Here is a 23353-nt window from a genome sequence, read left to right on the forward strand (position 1 = left end):
ACTGAAGCAAATTCCTCATTTGCATGCCTCGTCGCTATTGGTCCGTTTCTGCGCTAGTCTTTGCCGCTTGAAGCCTCATTGGCGGAAGTCGGAGGCATTTAACTGTCTCGATAGACGTGCCATTGGCTGTTCGGACCGAAACGTCACCGTATAGTTTAAGTTTAACAATGAACGCTCACATTCTGCTCTCCATTCACAAATTTCTTCTTGCGTCAGGTAGAAAGGATGACGGACGGGTCATATTTGTGCAAATAATTACACACAGAAGTACATAAACCAACTTTAAAAAGTTACGTTGCGTGTTTCTTTTTCAATTTCACGTTTCGCACAAATGGTTACATTTTTTTATGACACAAAGCTGATATAAAACACGTTGCTACTATGTCACTTCAGTAATATAAATTGGAAAAATTCTCATAAGAAGTATAACTGCAAAACCAATGACGTTTCCCAGTCAATTTATTCCTGATACCGTGTATCGAATATCCTGAATAAATATGAATAATATTCATGCGCTTGTAGTAACTTTGGATAAAACTCGCCTGGTTGATTTGATATTAAAAGGATCAAGGTTTCTGCATGCCTCGTTTCTGAAAATGAGCACAGGCCTGCGTTTTCTTTCTTTTTTTTAGAGACGACAGTTTAGAGAAGCAACTGTGGAATGTACCGAGAAAGCTATAGGACTCCTGGACAGACGTGGTATCCCGAGGAACGAGAGGGTGAGAGGGGAACTCTCAGCGCTTTGGTTGACGCCTCGAGGAGGGCAGCAGCCTGTAAAATCCCACATTCCTGACCAATAGAGCTTAAATAATGGCATTGTCCGTCGGAAAGAACCGCCTTACTCTCCCCGTTTACTGCGCAGTAGTAGAGAGCGTTTGATCCAAAGCAGAGCGTAAATTCAGTATGCAGTGGACGTATCTAAAAGGACACCCTCCTCTTTCTCTTTCTCTCTCCCTTTCTAAAAACACACAAATGTATATACACGCGCACGCACGCACGCACACACAACGAAAGGGCCTATATCGCTACTGACATCCTCTCAGTACACTGTGTGTGTGCGCGCGCATATATCGGGCGGAAGTTGGTAGGCCTTGAGAGGTTGATGAAAACCAGCTTTATGTATACACCTTTAGAGCTACATAAATGATTAACCGTCCCACAAACATCAGCAGACGTATATTCATGAGCGAAATGGTAAGCACAAATTTGCACGCACTTCTTCGCGCAATTGTTAATATATAGCTTGTGCTCCTGTTTTTGTTACAGATGCACGTGCTGTCCTTTGAGTCCATGTCAGAATTTACACAACTTCAAAAACACACACGTACACAACAACAACGAGAATAAAAGTTTACGAGATTAACTTTTAGTTTTGTATTAATTCATCGTTTTTAAACGCGCGAATGAAGGCCTATACAATTAAAAGAATGATCAGGAAAATGTAAAGATAAACGAATTCAATATTTGTAGTAATATGTCAAATGAATTACGATCAGCAGTTTAATCTAAATATAACTGGTGCCACAGTAAAGAAATGTTAAACAAAGGGCTTTAGAAGGTTTTTGAACAATTTGGGGTGCTTGATAAAATTAACTATTGGTGGAAAATGTATACTGAATCAGAAATGTGTGTATAAGGGAATATTAAACTAAAAGTATAAGTTTAAGTCAACTTTTCTATTTATACTTTTACAACAAGTGTCGCATGTCTTCGTGCTGATAAAAAATAGTTTCCCAGTAATTCTCCGCCTCTGTAGTGACCATGGGTTGGACCATGTGACGCGCCCCAAACCGTGAAAACCACGCCCAGCGTGAGACGACAAATGGGGGAAAAAATAAGTTTGAAAAGGGTAATTAATTTGCACATATGCTCCTGTCCATTCATACTGGTTTGGGATTGGTTTCTTATAGTCTAATTGTCTGCATCCAAACACGATCGAGAACATTTCATATACAGACAGTCTAAGAAAATGTATAATTAATGCCCATTTTTCTCAAATAAGCCCCAAACTCAAAACGTTCTTTTCTCTGGAATTGTAGAGAAAAATTGCCCAGCAAATCTTTTGTGACGTGTTACTTTTTTCATCTAAAAACAGCGTTGTATCTTCTTGACCTGTGTACACTGCTTTACACAACCAAACACAAAATAATCCTGTTAACATTTAGCTTAAATAAATAAACAATATATGTAATCTGATAAAAAGAAACGAACATGTTAAAAATAACGAAAAACATATTTATGATTTGTCATATTCATTACTATTATTGTGTTGACAACAGTTTATCTTTTTATCAACTGATCACAAAAACCACCTCTATTGAATAGTCGCCCATCTGTTTTTAGTATAAATATATTAAAACAACTACCATTTAAACCTAAATAAAGATCAGAGACTGTTTCAAAAAAATGGTTTGTTAATAATTATTTTGTATTATAAAGTGCATGAATGTGCTTTATGTATAATGTGTTCCCAGGCTATTAAGTTAAACACGCCTAATCAAAAAATTATGTAAGTTTTGTTTTTCATCCCATTGACAATGCCACTGGGATGTTTATTTGACATGATTGTATGCAAAAAATACACATCTTAGTCAATGGTGTGGAACATGCAGCACTACACATTTTATTTGTCTTTTCTTTAACACGCCTGATAAAAAATAATCAGCTCATTACCAGAGACCTGCATTAACACAAAATGTGCAATGGGGTACCCAAGACCGGAACTGAGTACCAAAATAACTAAACATTATTTATTAGCTATTACTCCAGTCTCCATCCATGTTTTAACAAGTTAAGATGTTTGTTACGTAACTGGATTGTATAGCTTGTTTGTTTGTTTTTATCTTTAAAAAAGGCAGCTCGTTCAAAGTCAGTATTTATTAAGGCTTACTCAAAACCAAATTTTTAGTCAGTGAGCTGCATTTGTGTTGGTTTTTCGCTTTGTGAAACATTTTTGTGTGCGTGTTTTGTTGGTAGAAAGCTGCGATAATTCAGACATTAATTTCTTTGCTGTGGTTGTGAGGTTCATTTTTTGAGGGCTTTAACGTGTTTCCCTTCCTCTTTGATTCATACATTTCCTCCTGTTTGGTAATGTAGCATGTGACTCCCCCCAGTCTTCCATCCGCCCTCTCTCCCCCTCTGCTGTCTTTCCTGGAAGGGGGTTATTGACTAGGGACCAATTCCTACTGATGGGTATTGATGACTGCGAGGTGAAAGTAACTGTGGTTTAGCAGTGTGAGATTGTGGGAAGGCTGTGTGTTCGTCTCCTCACCTCGTCTGTTTTTCTGAAGACCCCCTCCACCTCTTCCTTTATTTTCACCCCTCTCACTGACTCTTCAGGACGTCCACGGCTCCTTGCCATACCCCCATCCCCAGTTCCAGCCCCCGACCCAGCCCCCCAGCTCCTGCTACAATCTCTCCTAATTGCATGCATGACATTCCAGCTGGGTGGGTGGCATGGAGCCTTCTGCGCACTGTAATGTGTTATAGCAGGAAATAGAGAGCCTTTTAGAGTTGATTGACATGCAAACACAGATACATTAATGCAAAAGCATGTCATATACTTTCACCGTATCTTAAACCTTTTCTATGTAAACATGGCATGCGCGATGTGCATCCGCACCTTTCTTTAAATATTCCTGACTTGTTCTGGTCAGAGTATGTATGGCGCTACAAAGATAAACGGGCAGAGAAACGGTTGTGAGGGAATACAGTGTCACAATTCCTGTATCATCACAAAAGCTTTATGTTGCACTTAAGTATGTTTTGTGGCTCAACAAAAAGAAAACAAGTAGAGGTTGTTATTCTATGGGTATCAAAAAACAAGGATGATTTTGTTTGTAAGGACTCCGAGATGCATTTTATATTGATTTCTAGTTGTGACGGACTCTCTCAAAAAAAATTCTTAAAATATTTGTAAAGGCGAGAGACAGGGCGGTGTTAACAATTTTAGTGATGACATTTGCTATTCGACTTATTCATCAAATGTCTTTTTTTAAAGCATTCTGCTTTTCACCCCAAACATCAGAGATTAAAGACACATTCTATTAGATTTATATTTGTTGATTGATTATGACAACCTTTACCATCTGCCTTGGGTTTTGTGCTGTCAAAAACTGAACAAACACCCGGAATCAAAACGTTATGGCCGTTCAATCACATCCCCTCTCCACAACCTCTCAGGAACATACACTTAACACACATGGACACACACACACAGATGTGAGCTCTCACAGGACACTCAATCTCTCCTTTCACCGAGGTGCAGGAAATGCTTCCTTGAATGGAAATGTAAATAATAAGAAATTCACCATTATTGCCAGATGTGGACTGGGGCATCATCAACATTTCTCCTTCCTCCCTTCAAATCAGTCAATAACCCTCTTATGGTGGTGTGCTCTCTCTTTCTCTCTCTTCTGCTCTCTCTTCAAAAAGGAAACTGTTGGACTCCCAGATGACCTCTGACCCTTAGAGGTCAGCATCCACAGAATTCCCAGATGTCAGAGTTCAGAGCCACTGCTCGGGTCTCAGGTTTCGTGCATATCCATGTGGCGCCAGGCCGCGGCTCTGCTTCATACATACCACCCAGATCCCACTACATACCTGCTATTCAGCCTACAGGCTCCATATCAGAGAAGCTGCCCATTGGAGCGAAGAGCCAAAGACAAAAGGTTGTGACATCACAGAAGGGACAATGAATTGCTATCAATTGATTTCATGGGTTCTTCTATATGTTTATTTATATTGTTTTCTTGCACTTTAGTTAATTTCATTTGCCTCTTTCATATTTTATCGGTTAGGCAAATATAAGGCAAACAAGCAAAATTTCATTTTAAAGCTAATTTAGAAATAAACAACATTTGCCATGGATTACATCCAGTAAGTTTAGCATTATGCTTTGATTTTACCCAAAACTCTATGGACTCTATTAAAATGGCTCGACTGATGTATTCAGACTAATGTGAAGAACGTTAAACACTGTCAATGGCACAAAAATGAAGAAAAAGATTCACGGTACATTAGTTATTTCACATCAACTGATTCCAACATCTGACCATTCCACTCGCTTTTAGACAACCCATAACCACAATACCTTGCCCTTTTACTTTTATTAATTTGATAAATCTTTAATGTGAAGCAACAATAATATTTCATGCTTTAGAAAGAAACATTTGTTCTATTTGTCACAAGTTATAAACTTTAAACATCCCTAATGAATGTATATTCGTTTTCACGTGTAAAGAATCTTCACATTTCATTATTTTTCTAAACGTGTAGTCGATGTTTTAACTGTCAGTAAGAGTTTTATTAACAACCTTTATGAAGTTTCTTTTCTATCCCTTTTAACAACTACACGTATTTGTGAATGAACCCTATTGAGACATGAAACTGACGGTTCATTCATGTTAAACTATTGGAGCTCATCTTTAAAAGCGATTAAAGGTCACAGAGATGTCTACATTCCTCAGTGTGTCCTCGTGTATGTGTGTGTGTTGAGAAGGGGCGTGTCTAGTGCTCGTTTGTTGTCACTTCTCTGAAAACTCAACCGCGGTGTCGTTGCTCAACATCATAACGCAATGCAAACTATTTTTTCGTTCATTTGTAACAATTTGTCGTTAAATATACTCATTTATTGAGCTGATATTCACTATAATTATAAATCGAAGAGGAACGGAAAATGTGCGTTATTGATGACGGAAGTTTTTCAATAAATAGAAAATCTTTTATGTTCTAAATCTGGTTTACGATAACAGACACGTTTTATGTCGTTTAGCAGACGAATATTTGAATTGTTTTGTGCACTTGTCCGTTCATCCGTTTGTTTGAACGATTTTATGTAATTAAATTAGTTTAATAAATCAATAACAAATGAATGAAATTATTTTTGTTTGAAAGAAGAGTTGCTTTAATCGAATCGCAAATTATAGGTTTTTTGTGAATGAAAATTGAACGAACGAAATGGACAGTATCGAACGAAGTTTTTTTTTCTTTGATAGGGAGAAGTTTTATTATGTTAATTTATTCGTATGCATATACGTTTTATTCACATTCAAAGTGTTTTAAAAGTAGTTTTCTTTTATTTAACTTCACCTTCCTATTCAGAAAGTAAAGACTGATAGATCTGCAACTTTTTAAACAATAATAATTTACAACTTTATGAATAACTGCTGCTTTATTTTGCAAGGAAAATTGCTTGGCTACCCAGCCAATACTAGGCCTATGTATACATTACTTAGATTAATAAACATGAAATTCTTGATCATCATCAGTAATAAAAGTTAGATTCACTGCTATTTTTTTCATTTGCTTTTGTTAAACAAACACAAAAGGTTACTGAAGATAACCTCATGACAGTCTTTGATTTCATTTAAATGTCCATGAAAACGAAAGTATCCATTTAAAAGTGTTGGTTTCTTGAAGTTACATTTTTTTATTGTCACCTATCATAAGTCTTTATTCTACAAGAGACCCTTTTCAGAACATTTTGTTCTTTAAAAAAGATAAATTACTGTTTAAAGTATCCAGAAAGCAATACAGTTGTTTGAATAATCCATAGTATGACAATCAAAAAACATTTTAATTCTAAAGATTTATTGTGCAAATCAAAATTGTTGAATGTATGTCAAAGTTGATAAGGAAAGAAACAACGAAACATTGCAGAACTTATATTTTTAAGAATGTAATGTAGTAGGTCACCTTGTCGTGTTTTCTTTGTTTGTTAATTTTCATTGTTTAGAATGTAAGGTCATATAATGCACATTTCTAAACATCAGTTTCCGATTTCTAATTCCTCATCTATAAATAAATAATGTGAGGATGAGAAAAGCAGTAACCGGTGAGTGATGAATCATTGCTTTAATTGAAGTATTTCATGATGGATGGTCAGTGTGTGTCCCACTATGGTCGGTTAAACTGAGCAAACTGGTATTTGTTACCTGATCATGTTTGTTGTGGGTCTAAAATAAGTCAACAAGAATGATGTTTTCATGTAAATGATCCAAAAATAGTGGCCATCACACTGTTTTTGTGTGAGTTCAGCTCATGGTGGAGGTCTCCTGTATGCGTGTATTGAAGTTTCTGAACATGTTGTTTCCTCCAGTTTCCCGGCCCCTCGGTGGTCCTCCCTGGTGTGTGTGTACCTCAGTCTAGTTTGTGTGTTAGCACTCAGGTTTAACTTCAGACGCATTCCAGCTCTTTGAGGTCTCTCTGTACATACCTATTGCAGGAGAGGTCAGAGGGCAACAACCCCTAGCTAAAGGCATGGCCTTGATGTGAGGACTCTGTTCAAACAATCCTGGGATCGCAGGTTCTAAACTAGAGAGTGATAGGGTGGAGGAGGGAAACATTTGGTGGTGGGATAGGGGTGCGCTTTAACATTTAAAAAATGTGATGCTATGAAGTACAAAACATTTTGTATTCATTATTTTGAAAAAGAAAACTAGAGCTTAGAGCTCTTAAACGCACACAAACAATACGCAAGTAAATTATGTTTTTAAAATGTATCTCTCAAACCTTTGTTTGTATCTCTCAAACCGTTTCTCTGATGTCTTTATTAAATTCCTTTTTGCACATTTTACTTAATATGAATGTAAGGGAATATGCAACAAAAGCCATATATCTACAAAAAACTCTTTAATACTTCAATAAATACTGATTTTAATCTTAAAAGATTAAGTTTAAGGTTATTAAGATGCATCTTCAGCTACCTATCTTGTGTTTGAACCTGCTTTCATTATTTATATTTGGAATGAATTGTTGTGTCAATGCAACAGATTTATTTTACAAGTTTACAAGGTTTTATTTCGTTGTTTACAATTTATTTCTTCATTTTAATTTAAATATTAAACATGTTTATTGAAATGTACGCTTTTATTTTAATACTTTGTTGTTAGCAGAATGTAATTCTCCAAAGAGAGAGATCACATTTAAACCATGTACGTGTTTGTATCTCCTTCCTATATGTCTGAAAAAATATCTAAATATTTCATTTAAATGGTATCATAATCTCAAAACACAGATTCTTATGGTTTGTTCTTTTTATTTAATAGGTTTTATTGGAAGACAAACTTAATTTCACATGCATATAAATTCACCAAAACTCGCATTGTTTGTTATATTCTTCTTCTTCTTCTTCAAATAATTATATATTCTCATCATGCTCTTTAATTTGATAGATATGAGTACCGCAATGCAACAACAAACCCAGACATACAGCCATTAAAAAAACATACAACTCTTTCTCATCAGAATGGTTTGCTCCATCTTCCTCTCTATCACACCTTCAGATTCCTCACAGCAGAGTGCCAGAATGCTTTATACTCCCTGCATATCTCATGAATGTGTGAAGATGAGAGTGGGGGGGGGGGGGGCTGATAAACGAAATGACAGGAAATGGAGAGAATGAAGAGGTTAGATGGTCGATGGGTGATGATAATGATACTGACGGAGTACACATATCAATCTGATACCTGCAATCATGCTTGTGACTACAGTGAGACCAACAACAGAAACTGACTAAACAGACTAACATAAATTTACTCATTTGCGTTTTCTCTTTTTCGTCTGACCAACCATGATTAGCATAACACAAGTCCTGATTTTCCCTCCAGCATCACACACACTCCAAAACAAGAGATTTAAAGGAAAGGATTCCAGTGGGTATATATTATCACATACACATCAACCAAATAGTTTATCTATATTTACAGCATTTATATAACCCACCATATTGTTTTAAAATACGTGATTTTTTTTAAAGTTGTTTGCATTTTATTTAGTTAAAACGCATCACGTATAATGTATGGTTGACCAACAAACAGACTTGGGCAAAGAATGATGTTTAAAAGTTCATCATTTATTTTGACTCATCTCTTATAGAAAAGCAAATTGTTGAGACCCAGAGGAAAATTGTCTTATTCCTTAAAGTTTGCTTTTGGGTAGTTCAGGAGCTGTAATGTTCATAGTTGGAATGTTTTGTACATTCATGTTCCGTTTAAGTACCAAGTAATATGTTTCCTCTGTAAATTAATTGGATTTTGAAAATAAACAAATACAGTTGAAAACGCAGCAAGAGTACAGCCCTGTCAAATGTACATGGCAAAATTTGTGCTTAGACAATTTTGATAAGACATGTTAATGTTGAAGTCTTTGACTATTGACTGCAAACTTGTAATCTTGGCAAATCTGAGCACAGTTGAACACATTGTTGAGACACATCTGAAACTTCGAGACACATGAGACAAGCATATTAAAGAGATCTTTTTTCTTAAGTGTGATGTGAAAGAAAGCACTCAAAATTTAAAGAGGGCTTGGAAACCATGATAAACACCACATGTCCTCCTAACAGCGCCAGTAAGATCTGTTCCTTCTCTGCCACGCTTGTTCTCCATCATACGCTGTATTCTGAAGAAACATCACCAACGCTTTTCAGTTCCAGATCGTAACCTTCATAGTGTCAAACAGCTTCAGCTTGCTGGTTACAAGTGAGTCACTCCGTTTTTACTGGAAGCGATTCTAATGGGCAAACGGTTCATTTCCCCCATCCTGCCAGTCGATTCCCCGCTCTCTCTTTCATCCCAGATTCACTGTATTCTGCTGATATTTATATCATACATTTGTCAGTTAAAGGATTTCCTCTTTAAATCTAAAGAGAGAGAAGGATTCAGTGACAGAAGAAAAGAGAGAGATTCAGCAAGGCAAATAAGCATGTTTGTTCATCCATGTCTGTAATTTCATCCCTTCTTCGCCCTGTAATTATTCACTTGTTTCTTGTCTGCCGCTCTCCTTCAAGGTGGCGCATGTTCTTATGATCTTAAACACTGCTTTTGCTTTCAGTCCACTTCTTTTTCTTCCTGTACATGGTGGCATTTGTTTATGTGTCGGTCTATGCGGAATAAGAGAGAAATGTCACAATGAGGAGAGGGGGAGAGAGTGCTGATGAAAACTGGCCAATCAACTATGACTCATTTTACCCAATCAGTTTCACACACACATATACAAACACACGAAAGCATTTTGTGTAGTCATGTTCAAAAGCTTCTTTCAACATATACGTTTGGAACAACAAACCGACATCAAACAGGATCAAGCTCATAATTTCATCAGATTATCTGAACAAGCCTTTTTGTGTGCATGCGAACATCTTGTGTGCTGTGACAGTCCAGATGAGTCAATACAGGGGGAGACAGGCATTGTGGGTTGGATGGGTTTAATTGATCACTCTGCTGAAGGACACAAACTCAACTCCAAGCTCCCTCTGCCATCTGTGGGGTCACAGACACACAACCTGCTCCCCTTTTTCTCAATTCTCTCCTTTTTCTGTTATTTTAGAGACATTTATAAAAAAGCAGTTAGGCATTGGACAGTTGACGAAAAAAATTGGCTGAACATATTGAACTATATCCAATACGAGATTTATTTGTAATTGGCAGGGATTTGTGAACAGTTGCATCCGACATTTGAAGTCAGATGCTGCGGCAATCTGTTCAAGCCATTTAAAGAATCTTTTGATGTGACGTCGCCATCTAGTGGTGGCTTGTGATTGGTCGCCCCGTCACTGCTTATTTAGTAGTATGGATGGCTAGAGAAGAGGAGCACATTTAACGCAATAAGCATATATTGCCATACGAATGGGTTCACATAGTTTTGCTTTTATTAGTCAACATAAATATTCAAAAAATAATTATTGGAAAGCCAAGTCACTCATTTTAATAAAAAAACTATTGACTTAACAATCAATATTCATTTAAAATGTATTAATTTAATGTATGCACTCCATTTTAATCTCAGTAAATTCAATAATAGTAGGATAGAGTGGAAAAGACTATAGGACGAGTTCCTGGTTGCAGGACCAACAAAAGATAGTCTTACCTGGCACGTCTTATCTGGTGCCCCTTTCAGAAAGGAGGTTTAAATTAACACTGAAATGAGGGAGTTTCTTTCGAAGTGCAATTTATTCATTAATACTGTCATTCATGGCACACATTGTGATCACACAGACACCGACTAAGTGAGCAAATTCCATTTGTGCCTTTATAGAGGATCCTCTATGTGAAGATGCTGCATTGATTCTTTGGACAATTTAGGACCCGAGTGGAACTTTGTCATTTCCCTGTGCATTTTTATTAAAACTGTCCCGTTTTTCTTTACCGTGAATTAGATATAAAGAAAACACCATCCATCCTTACATCAATAACATCAGCCACCCGGCCGTGTATTACATCAGAGTATTTTGTTTCCTTTACATTTTCCACAAATTGAAGAGTGAGAAGAAATGACTTAATAAAGTGTGTAAATAAGAAATGAATAAATACAGACATAGGAATATCAGGGTTCGAACCGTTGAATCTGTCATGTGATCTCACACTCATCACAAGAGCACCGATGGGGAGTGAGAACATTAAAATGTTTAATTATTTATGTTGTTTCATTCATTGACTGATACATTTAGTTGTTTACTGGTACATTAATCTATTTGTAAATTGAAACTTTAGTCATTTTCAGCACAATAGTAAATAGTAAATCTCAAGCGCTTTCTGCCCCATGATGCCGCAGCCGTTGCCATGGTGAATCGTCATATCGGAACTCCATTGATCATGGCTGGTCGTAGTCGTGGTGCACGCGCTTAACCCAAGGTGCGCCTTCGCTGAGTTGACAGAAGAACTAACTTAAACCAGCTGAAACCTGTAAATGACACGACAACGCTGTAAATCAACTCAGAGTCGCATTTTAACCCTCATGTGTAGGTTGAACCTCCTTAATGAACCGGGCCCCTGCTGTACCCGCTAAAACATTTTGGCGGAAACACGGTAGTCTATGGACCTAAACCTGCGCGGACTTTTATTTGACAAAAGCTTTTATTTTGACAGCAGTTGAACGCAACACCGGAACTTAACGTGTTTGTCTTTTCCGCTCCGTGGATCCACGGACCGGTGTGTTATTATGTCGTTTGAAAATGATTGATATATTTATTTGCTGTTTAACTTATAGAAAATGTCTAATTCAAAGCACTTAAATATACCGGCAGGTTTGATTGATGTGTATCGGTCGTGAACCCCTGCAGCAGATATGAAGACTGTGTTTATGGTGGCTGAGAAGCCCTCTCTTGCTCAGTCTATTGCCAAAATCCTCTCTAAAGGTAAGAGCGTGACATATTATTTTAACTGTTAAATAGTCTTTCTGCCAAAAGTTGGTTATTTGGTTTCACTTTAAAGCTATATAATATATTAGACAGTATTTGGAAATTTGATCACAATATGACGATATTACCATACGATATCCGTATACTTTACCATAGTTTTGTCTTATTTCATTTTAGTCTGTATGTTGTTTTCACATCTTACTTGACTATTTTGATGTTGCAAAAGTCTTGAAACTTTTGTATAGTAGACTGCAGGAAATATTTGTTTACTGTAAAGCAGTAAGAGTTAAATATGGCAACATGTTGATACAAAACCTGTTTATTAATTCACATTGAGAAGCAACAATATTCTGGTTGTATGTGTTGATGTTATGTTTTTATGAATAAATAAGCATAGACGTCTTTGTGGCAGGCATGAAACTTCATTTACACAAACATTACTTATAATTCTAATAATAGATTATTAAACTAGTGGATCAATTCCGGGGCTTGGTTCCAGTTCTGTCGGGATGTGGCACATATACAGGCGATGTTGACGTCCTCAAATTCCAATGCATAAGTTGGGCATCTTGGGTTTATTCGGAGAAATGGCATTTTGATTGCGATGGGAATGCTCTCCAGACTTGAAGAGTCTTCGATGGCTTTACAGGAGTGACTGTTCAGACAGTCGGCTTCATAGATTATCTGTGGGACTCGATCCAAGTCAATATTCTTTCTGATGCAGAAAATAAACATTTGATATATATATAAATTTACAATTTTATATTCCAGTTTTAAAGCAAACTATTTAAAATGCAATACAATTGTAAAAAAGAAAAGAAGAATTGAATGTCCATGAACTCTTGGTTCAACTCACACATAGCGCCATGTTGCCACGCTGCGCTCATTGAGTCTGCTGGGCAGGTTGATGAGGTGTGTGTGATATTCTTTCAGCGTGGATGAGCAGTAGGTGTGTTCCACACACTGCGCTGGGATTGTACTGCATTGACTGGGGTCCCACACCAGCAGAAAAATACTTAGGAGCCCGAGAATCTAAAGAAGAGAGAGGATTAAATAACCACCAGTAATTATTGGTCTGTTGTTCGTGTTTTTGCTTTGTGTGTATGATAGGTACAGAGTACATCATGCCATTTTCAGCGTTTCTTTGTTGTTGACATCTTCTACAAAAGGGAGGTCATCTTAATTTTGAACCATTTCTTTGTAACAGACTGATATATTACCTTTTGCGTTTTTTTTTAAAGTAGCTGTTTGAACATATGTTTTGAAAAAACATATTGCGAATAGTGTTCTTGAAATTTGTGTTTTTTCTTTATAGCTATAAGTTATAGCTATTTTTTCAGGTTTTATGAATTTATATACAGAAGGCTCGATTGAATCTTAAATATCTCAATAAGTAGTATGTTCAACAAAAAGTTTTTTTTTGTCGTTCAAAATATTATGATATCTTTATATTGCGAACCCAGTATCATGTATTATATGTATGTCAAAACTAATATAATCCCAATTTTTTATATATACAAATATACATATAAACATATATATATTAATTTATAGAACTGCAGGTTTTAAGTGCGAGTACACAATATTTATGCAAAGCCCACTCAAAATATTTTCAAAATGATATTATAACTGAGTCGTAGAGTGCATCTCTCAGTGGATGATGTTTGAGACTCACCTGTAGCTGTTGCATGCTGTATGATGAAGCTGTAGAGGTGACGGGTGGATGCCCGAGGTTTGGCTCGTCTGGTCTGTAAGTGGTAAAGATGCTGGTCCAAATGTGTCGGTATCGGCTTATATTTATGTAAGATCATCTCAATGGAGACCTTTCAAAGGTCTGTGCTCAAGGAGAGAGAGGAGGAGCAGACTCTTACACCGTCATTAACATGTGGCTGTTTTTTGGGCTCATTCACTTACTGTACGTCCTCGTCTACCTGTAAGAGTTCAGCCTTGGAAACGGCATACCATTAACTCATGGTGACTAGAAACGTCATTCATGCTGATTTAGAGCAGGTCGAGCATTAATGGAGAGAATGTGGAGAGCACGAATGGAAATGAGGATTGTATAATAATGCATAATTGGTGTTCTTAATAGTGTTTTTTAAAGGTGGGATAACACACGCAGTTTCTGCCAATCTCATATTAATCCTGAGTACTTCTACAGTAGTATTGCATACGTTGTGTCTTCGAAGAGTATTTAGTTTGATAAAATTTAGCTAGACGATTATTGCCAGAAAAAGACGAGCTGCTGGAGCGTGCAGGGGGATGAAACTACAGCACGTGCACTCATTACATCACAATCAACACCCTTCGTGTTGCTTACATTATGCGCGTGCGCGCCGATTGCCAACAATTTAGTTTTGACTTACCGCGTGCGATTCATGTCTGGTGCTTTTTTAGCACTGGGATCGCGCCATCTATCAGTTTCAAACGATCTCCAAATCCAGCGTTATATCTACCATTTATATAACACCCATCACTGAAATGCCGTGAACAAACACACCTCAACATCTCTCACTATCGCAAGAGTAACGGGATGCAGCTGCAGGCCCACAGCGCAGCCAATCTTGACACAGCGCAGCCAATCTTGATAAGGAGTCTTCCTAACACTCGTCGTCGTCGTTCCAGACTTATAAAAAACTTTCTGAAACAAGTTTGAGTGCATCAAGTATCATATAATACTACGTCATACGTCCGACTCGTTTTCGAACAAAGTTGACCGGGTTAAGCATGAGAAGCCAGCACGTTCAACAGTGTAAAGAAGTCAGAATTGCACAGGTCATGAACGCCTTGAATTCAATAAAGGAGGTATACAAAAGGAGGAAATTATCATTGAAACATTAAACGGTTAAAGAATGTGTGGATTTTTCTTTGACTGACAGGTAGCTGTTTAAGCCGGAAGGGCCTGAACGGAGCATGCTCAGTCCACGAGTACACGGGAAGCTTCGAGGGCCAAAACGCGAGGTTCAAGATGACATCAGTGTGCGGACACGTCATGAGTCTGGACTTCATCGGCAAGTGTCTCATCTTCCTCCAAGCACCGAATGTTATTTTGCATGTGAATGTTTTGAATGGCCAATGAAATGTTGCTTTTACAAACCAGTCAGATTGTTTTCCTCGATGTTTAATAGGAAAATATAACAACTGGGATAAAGTCGATCCAGGCGAGCTGTTCAGTAAAGCACCGACTGAGAAGAAGGAAGCAAACCCCAAACTAAATATGGTCAAATTCCTTCAGGTGACTGTTAAGCTGTCCTTTCACACCTATTGGATGTCACCACTTTTTCTATTATGATAAAGTATTATAAACACCTAAAGTGGACTTTTTACCACATTAAACTCTTCAAGCACTTTACATGTATGTGTTTTTACATTTGAACTTCAAGAATCTTCAAGAACTTTGAATCTCAAGTTGTTGTTGGCAGGTTGAAGCTAAAGGTTGTGATTATGTTGTCCTCTGGTTGGACTGCGATAAAGAAGGAGAAAACATTTGTTTTGAGGTACGCCTGATGTCATTCCGTTATGATCACAAATTATGAAAATGTAAAAAACATGGTCCATCTCTTGAAAAAGTCGCTTTTTTGCTATTATATTGTAGGTGTTGGATGCCATTCAGCCGTTTATGAATAAATCTTACGGTCACGAGTGTACCGTTTACCGGGCCAAGTTCAGCTCCATCACAGACACCGATATCTGCAACGCTATGAAACGACTCGGAGAGCCCAACAAGAACGAAGCTTTGTCCGTAGATGCACGTCAAGAACTGGACCTCAGAATCGGCTGCGCTTTCACACGGTATAAAAAGTGATCATTTGTGTACTGCAGGAAGCATGTATGCTTTAAATGTATAATATTGTCATTTATTATTCATATATCTGTCCATGTCCAATAGGTTTGATTGATCGCTAATCAAATCTGACCGTTGTCTTTAGTTTCCAGACCAAGTACTTCCAGGGAAAATATGGGAATTTGGACTCCTCTTTGATTTCTTTCGGCCCCTGTCAGACCCCCACACTGGGTTTCTGCGTGGAACGTCATGATAAGATCCAATCCTTCAAACCCGAGTCATACTGGGTTGTTCAGGCAAAGGTCAGTACTCCTGTACCAGCAATTATATGACAAAAGCTGATTTGGCTGAATTTGTTTCTCAATCCAGATTTCTTTTTAGTTTTTTATGCGTTTCTCACTTTTTGAATAAATTGAATTTGAAGTGTCGGCTAAATGTGACACTGATCAGTTAAAAAAGTAATAATGCATTGTATGTATTTCTCTATATTTTGTGTTAGGTTTTTAAAGGGAAAGACAGCCCGATCACATTGGACTGGGACCGTGTGCGAGTATTTGACCGTGATATTGGTCAGATGTTTGTCAACATGGCAAAAACTGCTAAGGAGGCTAAGGTGCGCCTTAATGCCTTTATCCAAATTTGAATCTCATTTTAAATGATTATTTTTGTACATTTTGACAGTACTTTTACAGCAACAGCGGTGTAACGGCATATTGCTGCTGTCCTTCAGAAACCTTGTATCTCCATATTTTGCTATTTCTATTTTTTCATTATTATTAGTCATCCTTTATGTTTGTCACACATTTTTGCAAATATCTAACCAGTAAAAGCATAATAAAGTGCTGGTCAACTTTGACCTCGCGGTATGTAAGCATTTAAAACGACAGTGTTTTTTTCTATTTCCTGAAAAACAGATCATTTGGACATGCAAGGTTTCGGAAGGATGGTGACGATATGTTTTGTCGTGTGTTTATTTTGCAGGTTGATTCTGTGACGAAGAAGGAGAAAGCCAAGCAGAGACCTCTTGCATTAAACACAGTGGAGATGTTAAGAATCGGCAGCTCTGCTTTAGGTAAGCGAGTTTCCCTTCTGATATTGTGAACGTCGCATCCAGGAATCACAGATAAATGAAAGTAAAACTTCCAAACAAATATTGCTTATGGGTAACATCAGTCATAAGAACCCAGAACTCAAAGTCAGGTCCGTTGGCAATTATTTGGTTAATGATGACAATAGAAAGGATAAAACGTATTACACATCGTAAATCACGCAATTGAACGGATAAAATATAGTCCATATATACTGTCTCTGGTTAATCTCATCAGTCATCACTCATCACCGAAGATATGAGCATCTTTCTGCTCCGTGAAATGCTTAATGTTACACAGAAAGTAATTTGGCGTAGTATTAATAAATAAGTTTGTATGTGTGTGTTCATCAGGAATGAGTCCCCAGCACACTATGCAGATAGCAGAACGTCTCTACACGCAGGGTTACATCAGCTACCCTCGTACAGAGACGACACATTACCCTGAGAACTTTGACCTCAAGAGCACCCTCAGACAACAGGCCAACAGCTCCTTCTGGGGCGAAACGGTGAGCGTGACCCTCTTTCCCAACCCTGACATGGAAACTTAAGATCAGTTATTTGTCAGGCAAATGAGATCTTGAAATTACATGGTGTCCGCGGGGTCTTAAAAAGTATTGAAAGTTGATAAATAAATTTAGGAAAAAACCCAAAATGTAAGTCTTAAATGCCGTTTTCCAAGGTATTACATTTTGAATCAACTTTTCATATTTGTCCCAAGAGAGAACCCATGACCTTGGTGTTGCTAGCGCCATGCTATAACCACTGAGCTACAGGAAAGTATTCATGACTCCATGATTTCTGTATATAGGCCTACACTGAATTAACAACACGTGTTTTTGTGTGTAGGTTAGAGCTCTGATTTCAGAGGGCATTAACAGGCCGAGAAAAGGGGCGGATGCTGGAGATCACCCACCGATCACACCTATGAGAGCGGCGTCTGAGAGCGAGCTGGGTACGCTCGTCACCGTATTCAAAGACTTAAAGGGACAGTTCACCTGCGAGATGAAAATTCCGTCATTGTTTACACGCACGCCCTCTTGTCATTTCTAACCTGTTTGACTTTTGAACTTCCGCAGAACACAAAAGAAGACATTTTGAAAACCGGCGGTCTCCATTGACTTGCATTGGCTTTGCGTCCGTGCAATACAAGTCAATGGGTTTTTGGTGACCAACATTTTTCAAAATATCTTGTTTTGTGTTTCGCAGAAGAAAGAAAACCACACCGGTTTGAAATGACACAAGGATGAGTAAACGATTCATTTTGAAGGCGAACCATCCCTTTAAAAATGTAGAAGATTTGAGGAGACGACAGGATGGTTTATCAACCCTTTTTTATTTGTAGGCAGTGAAGCTTGGCGTCTGTACGATTACATCACACGTCACTTCATAGCGACGGTCAGCCACGATTGTAAATTTCTCCAGACCACGATATCTTTCAATATCGCCACAGAGACATTCACATGCACCGGGAAGACGCTCATTTCTGCTGGTATGTACCATCTTAAGATGAATGACAAACGCCACGGTCGAAGCTTTGACTATGTGGGTGACGTTTTAATAAACGCTGATCGCATGAAACGTTGTCCGTCTCAGGGTACACTGAGGTGATGCCCTGGCAGGGTATTCCACTGGAAGAGGCTTTACCCGTGTGTGAGAGAGGAGACACTTTTACAGTGGATGAGATCAAACTGCTGGAGAAACAAACCAATCCACCAGATTACCTCACTGAGGCTGAGCTCATCACACTGATGGAGAAACACGGCATCGGTGAGCGATGAGATGAGATTCTTTAGATGTCAAAACTCTAAAGGATAAACATCCAAGATATTTCATTGCAATTCAAATGTGTTGATATTATTCTGGCTGTGTTTTAGGTACGGATGCCAGCATCCCTGTTCACATTAACAACATCTGCCAGAGGAACTACGTGACTGTTGAAACTGGCCGTAAACTCAAACCCACCAACCTGGGAATTGTTCTGGTTCACGGCTACTATAAAATTGGTAAGAAGATAGTTCAGCGTCAGTAAATAACGCAGTTATGTCGGTGTGCGTACCAAGGTTGCAGGATCGAGTCCCACAAGATACAACCTTGAATAGACCATCACCACTCCTCAGGATACTGTTCTCTGTAAAACTGTGCATCGAAACTCACTTTGGATGAAATTGATTGTACATTTCTGTGCTTGTTTGTTAGATGGAGATTTGGTCTTGCCCACTATCCGGAGCGCTGTGGAGAAGCAGCTGAATCTGATCGCTTTAGGAAAAGCAAACTTTGATCAGGTCTTACAGCACACTCTGGATATATTCAAGAGGAAGTTTCACTACTTTGTGGACTCGATTTCTGGTAATGCCAAACACAAAGAATCCATGCAAAAAATGTGGTGCCTGTACCATATTATAGGAAATCACTTCCGAAAAGTGACACGAGGTACTGAATGCCATGAAACTTTTAGTGTGTCTTTTAGCTTTCAGATGGAAAAAAGGCTGTTTTATTTTAACATAAAATGACACGTTTCCAGGAAGAAGCTTTTTATTTGTGCGCAATGAATGTGGAACTGCTTTTTGAGTCGCAGTCTTAATCTGAACGTATTTGTCGTTTACATTGTTATATGGAGCAAACTTTTGGATCTACAGCAACAATAAAACCACAAAACTTATATTTTCATGGAGAGGATTTTATTTTGCCCTCTTTCTTTGTTTTACTGTTCTTAGGAGACATTATACATCTCGAGCACCTTTTTTTCAGCGTATTTTGGATCATATTTTTAATGGTACTTATTTGTTATGCATTTATATTCATTTATAATATTCTTTCTAACATTGTTTTTTTAACAGGTATGGATGAATTAATGGAGGTGTCTTTCTCTCCAATCGCTGCCACAGGGAAGCCACTGTCTCGATGTGGAAAATGCCATCGCTTCATGAAATACATACAGGTCTGTGAGGAATAAAATCAAACTGTAAACTTATGACGACGATACTATATTTCTATAGTGTAAGGATTTGACAGAAGTTCAAAGTGATCCCTGAACTTGAGTTTACTGTTGGTTTTCAGATTGACTTGAACCTGTGAACGTTCTATTTAGGGCTTCAGGGATTAATCATGATTTATAGCATCCAGAATACATTTTGTGTTTACATAGTTTATGTCTGTGCATATTAATTTAGTATTTATAAACACAAAAACATGAGAAATGTTTAGATGTACTTATTTATATTTACCAATAATTGAAATTATATATAAATGTTTATTCATTTTGTTAATTCATTGTTCAAAATATTTTTCGAAAATATATGCATGCGTGTGTATGTTTTAATAAACATGAAAATGATGCCCAGCACACAGACATATGTAGAGTTTGTTTCCAACATGAGCTGAATCATATTTTTGTGTTTTATTGTGATAGTTAACTGTATTTTTCAAAACAAATCAAAACAAACCAACTGCAGTTTGATTGATTTTCATTGGAATGCACAATAAAAAAAAAACAATTCTCAACAAAATGATATCTCATCTTGGAACTAACTGTCCACCTATTATGTAAAAACAAACTTTTACTCTCGATGCGATTAATCTGTTTCTATTTCAATCCGTTTATAGGAATTTACGAACAGCTCAACAAGTTACCCTTTCTTTTGGGGAGGGGGTAAAGTGATAGTTCACCCAAAAATGAAAATTCTGTCATTTACTCACCTTCAAGTTCCAAATCCCAATAAAAGAAAGGTATTTGGAAGAATGCTTATAACCAGACAGATCTTGCCCCTACATTGACTATACCGTAGTAAAAATACAATGGTAGTCAAAAGTGCCCCAGAACTGTTTGCTTTCCTACGTTCTTCAAATTTTGTCGTCTTTTGTGTTCAACAGAACAAAAAATATGATCAATGTGGGGCGAGATCTTTTAAGTAATAAACCATTTTTCCAAATATCTTTCTCTGTGTTCATCAGAACAAAGAAATTTAGAACAACTCGAAGGTGACATCATTTTCATTTTTGGTTGAAGTGTCCCTTCAATGCCTTTCGTGTATTTTATTGCATGCTTCTATCCCATCACACAATGTTTTGTAAATCCAAAACGTCTCTTTTAAAACTAATGTCTGATTGAGATCATAGAAACTTTGATGATGCACAGTGACTAACACGTATAAACTTGACTTGGTCGGCTTTGGTTGAGTCATCTGGTTATACACACATTTTCAGATCCTAATTACCATACACATGGCCTCTTCACTTTAAATCATGTGCTCTCTCTCTCTCTCTCTCTCATGTGCATGACCTTCAGCATTGAAGCATTTTCAATAAGTGCACTTTGTCAATCTGATATTCATATATTAGTCATACAGTAAATGATTGCTCTTCATTCATAATTTTTTTATAAACAGCCAATCGTTTATTTTGTTCTCAATAATATAATGTTAAGTATAACAACGTTCCAAATTACTAATGTAAAGGTCAAAACCATGACATTTAAGTGCTCTTCTACAGGTCAGAAAGACAAACGTCTTAACCGCTCTTATGTTCTTTCAGGCTAAACCCAGTCGCCTGCACTGCTCGCACTGCGACGAGACCTACAGTTTACCACAGAACGGTGCAATAAAACTGTACAAGGAGCTGAGGTGTCCTCTAGATGAGTTTGAGCTGGTGCTCTGGACCTCGGGATCTCGAGGCAAAAGCTACCCTGTGTGTCCATACTGCTTCAGCAATCCGCCTTTTAAAGATTTGAAGAAAGGTGAGACAGATGACATCATGTGTTTCTAAAATCAAGCACGTGTATGCATGATTCTGCTCTTAAAGAGATAGTTCACCTGAAAAGAAACCTCAAAACCTGTTTATGACTCTTGGACTCGGTGGAAGACAAAAGAAGTCGTCTTTTGTGTCCTGCAGAAGGAAGAAAGTCATACAGGTTTGGAATGACAAGAGATATGAGTCCCTTGTGTCAATGTCCTTTTCTCTCTCTCGTCCTCTGTCGGTCTCTAGGAATGGGCTGTAATGAATGCACCCACCCGTCCTGTCAACACTCCCTCAACTCTCTCGGGATCGGTCAGTGCGTCGAATGCGAGACGGGCGTCCTCGTCTTCGATCCCACCCCTGGACCAAAGTGGCGCATGTCTTGCAACAAATGCAACGTGGTGGTGCATTTCTTCGAGAACGCCCATAAAGTGCAGGTGTCCCAGGACAGCTGCGAGTCTTGCGAAGCCTCCCTAGTCTCTGTGGACTTTAAGACCCGCTCACCGTTTCCTGACGGTGATACTCAGCACACCGGCTGCGTGTTTTGTGACCCTGCGTTCCAGGATCTGGTGGAGTTGAAACACGCGACCATGCGCCATCCTATGCACCGGGCAGGAGGGGCACGGAGAGGCAGGGGGAAGGGACGAGGGAGGAGACCCGTGGGGAGAGGGAATCCTAAAAAACCCAAGGATAAAATGGCAGCGTTGGCTGCGTATTTTGTATAGAATGGGTTTAAGTGGCTGTTGTGTAGTAAAACTCAAAGCCACGTTAACAAAACAAATAAGCAATAAAGTTTTAGTTCAAAACTGTCAGCTGCGATTCTGTGTCTGTGTCTTTGAATGACTACATGCAATAGAAGACATTTCAGACACAAGATACATAGGATTGTCCATATGTGTAGTATGTTTGATGGCTAGCAGAAAGATAGTAAGATTGCGGTATTTGAGGTCTGAACAAATACAGAGCATCTTTCCCAATTATTTTCCCTAAACACATACCTATAAATAGTCAAATAGTTTTTTTAAACTATTGGATCTGTATGTCCTTGCCATCGCAAATCCGGCATCACTTCAAGGTACTGGTTAAAAGCGCTAGAATAATTGTAAAAACTGAAACGTAGGTCTTAACAAACGTGCAGTTTTTTGTGAAAACAGATATACAGTTGTGGCCAAAAGTGATGTGAGCCAAGAATAATGTTTTCATCCTTCAAACATGTATTGACGCTTTAGGGATGATTTTGTACAGATGTTGTGTAGTGCATGTAGGAGAAATAGAGGCAAAAAAGCAGTAGATGATCATCACGAACAATGGTGGACCAGTGGAATAATAACTCATTGCTTGGTCAATGGATGTTTTATTGACTGCGTGACTATGTTCCTAATGCATTTATTGCATATTAAAATTAAAACTATATTCCATGTGAATACTTTGACTGATTTTAGCGTTTACATTCTTTTGTTTGCTTTTATTTGAATGGTTTAATACAACCTGTAGGGTCTGTAAATAGTTCTGTGAATAATCATTTTGCATTGTGCAGCGATACATAAACACACTTCAACATGTATCATGGCGATACCCCTTATGTGCTTCCATTTTGATTAAACTGCAT

The 23353-nt window shown here is 37.9% G+C and overlaps 1 protein-coding gene across 2 annotated transcripts; it reads left to right on the top strand.

Moving 5' to 3' along the window:
- Positions 1–11600: 11600 nt before the first annotated feature.
- On the top strand, positions 11601–23180 carry top3b (DNA topoisomerase III beta). 2 transcript variants are annotated; one of them, XM_079482441.1, is made up of 19 exons: positions 11601–11740; positions 11868–11930; positions 12026–12136; positions 15019–15150; positions 15268–15374; positions 15562–15636; positions 15735–15931; positions 16069–16225; positions 16423–16536; positions 16905–16995; positions 17365–17519; positions 17860–17965; positions 18356–18502; positions 18607–18780; positions 18888–19016; positions 19210–19359; positions 19851–19951; positions 21544–21745; positions 21994–23180. In XM_079482441.1, exons 3-19 carry the CDS (start codon positions 12067–12069, stop codon positions 22467–22469), a joined length of 2583 nt encoding a protein of 860 aa, XP_079338567.1. In that variant the 5' UTR covers positions 11601–11740; positions 11868–11930; positions 12026–12066; the 3' UTR covers positions 22470–23180. The 2 variants fall into 2 exon arrangements, with proteins under 2 accessions (XP_079338567.1, XP_079338566.1); XM_079482440.1 differs by having other exon boundaries at positions 11601–11930.
- Positions 23181–23353: the final 173 nt, after the last annotated feature.

The sequence above is a fragment of the Barbatula barbatula genome (genome assembly GCF_947034865.1).
Source record: "Barbatula barbatula genome assembly, chromosome: 2".
NCBI classification, from domain to species: domain Eukaryota; kingdom Metazoa; phylum Chordata; class Actinopteri; order Cypriniformes; family Nemacheilidae; genus Barbatula; species Barbatula barbatula.

Bases quoted from the DNA above. Each gene is read 5' to 3' on its own strand.
- top3b (XM_079482440.1), top strand. From the start codon at position 12,067: ATGAAGACTGTGTTTATGGTGGCTGAGAAGCCCTCTCTTGCTCAGTCT. The intron at 15,637-15,734 runs GTACGCCTGATG...ATTATATTGTAG, and splicing joins GAGAAAACATTTGTTTTGAG to GTGTTGGATGCCATTCAGCC. The intron at 16,537-16,904 runs GTGCGCCTTAAT...TTTATTTTGCAG, and splicing joins AAACTGCTAAGGAGGCTAAG to GTTGATTCTGTGACGAAGAA.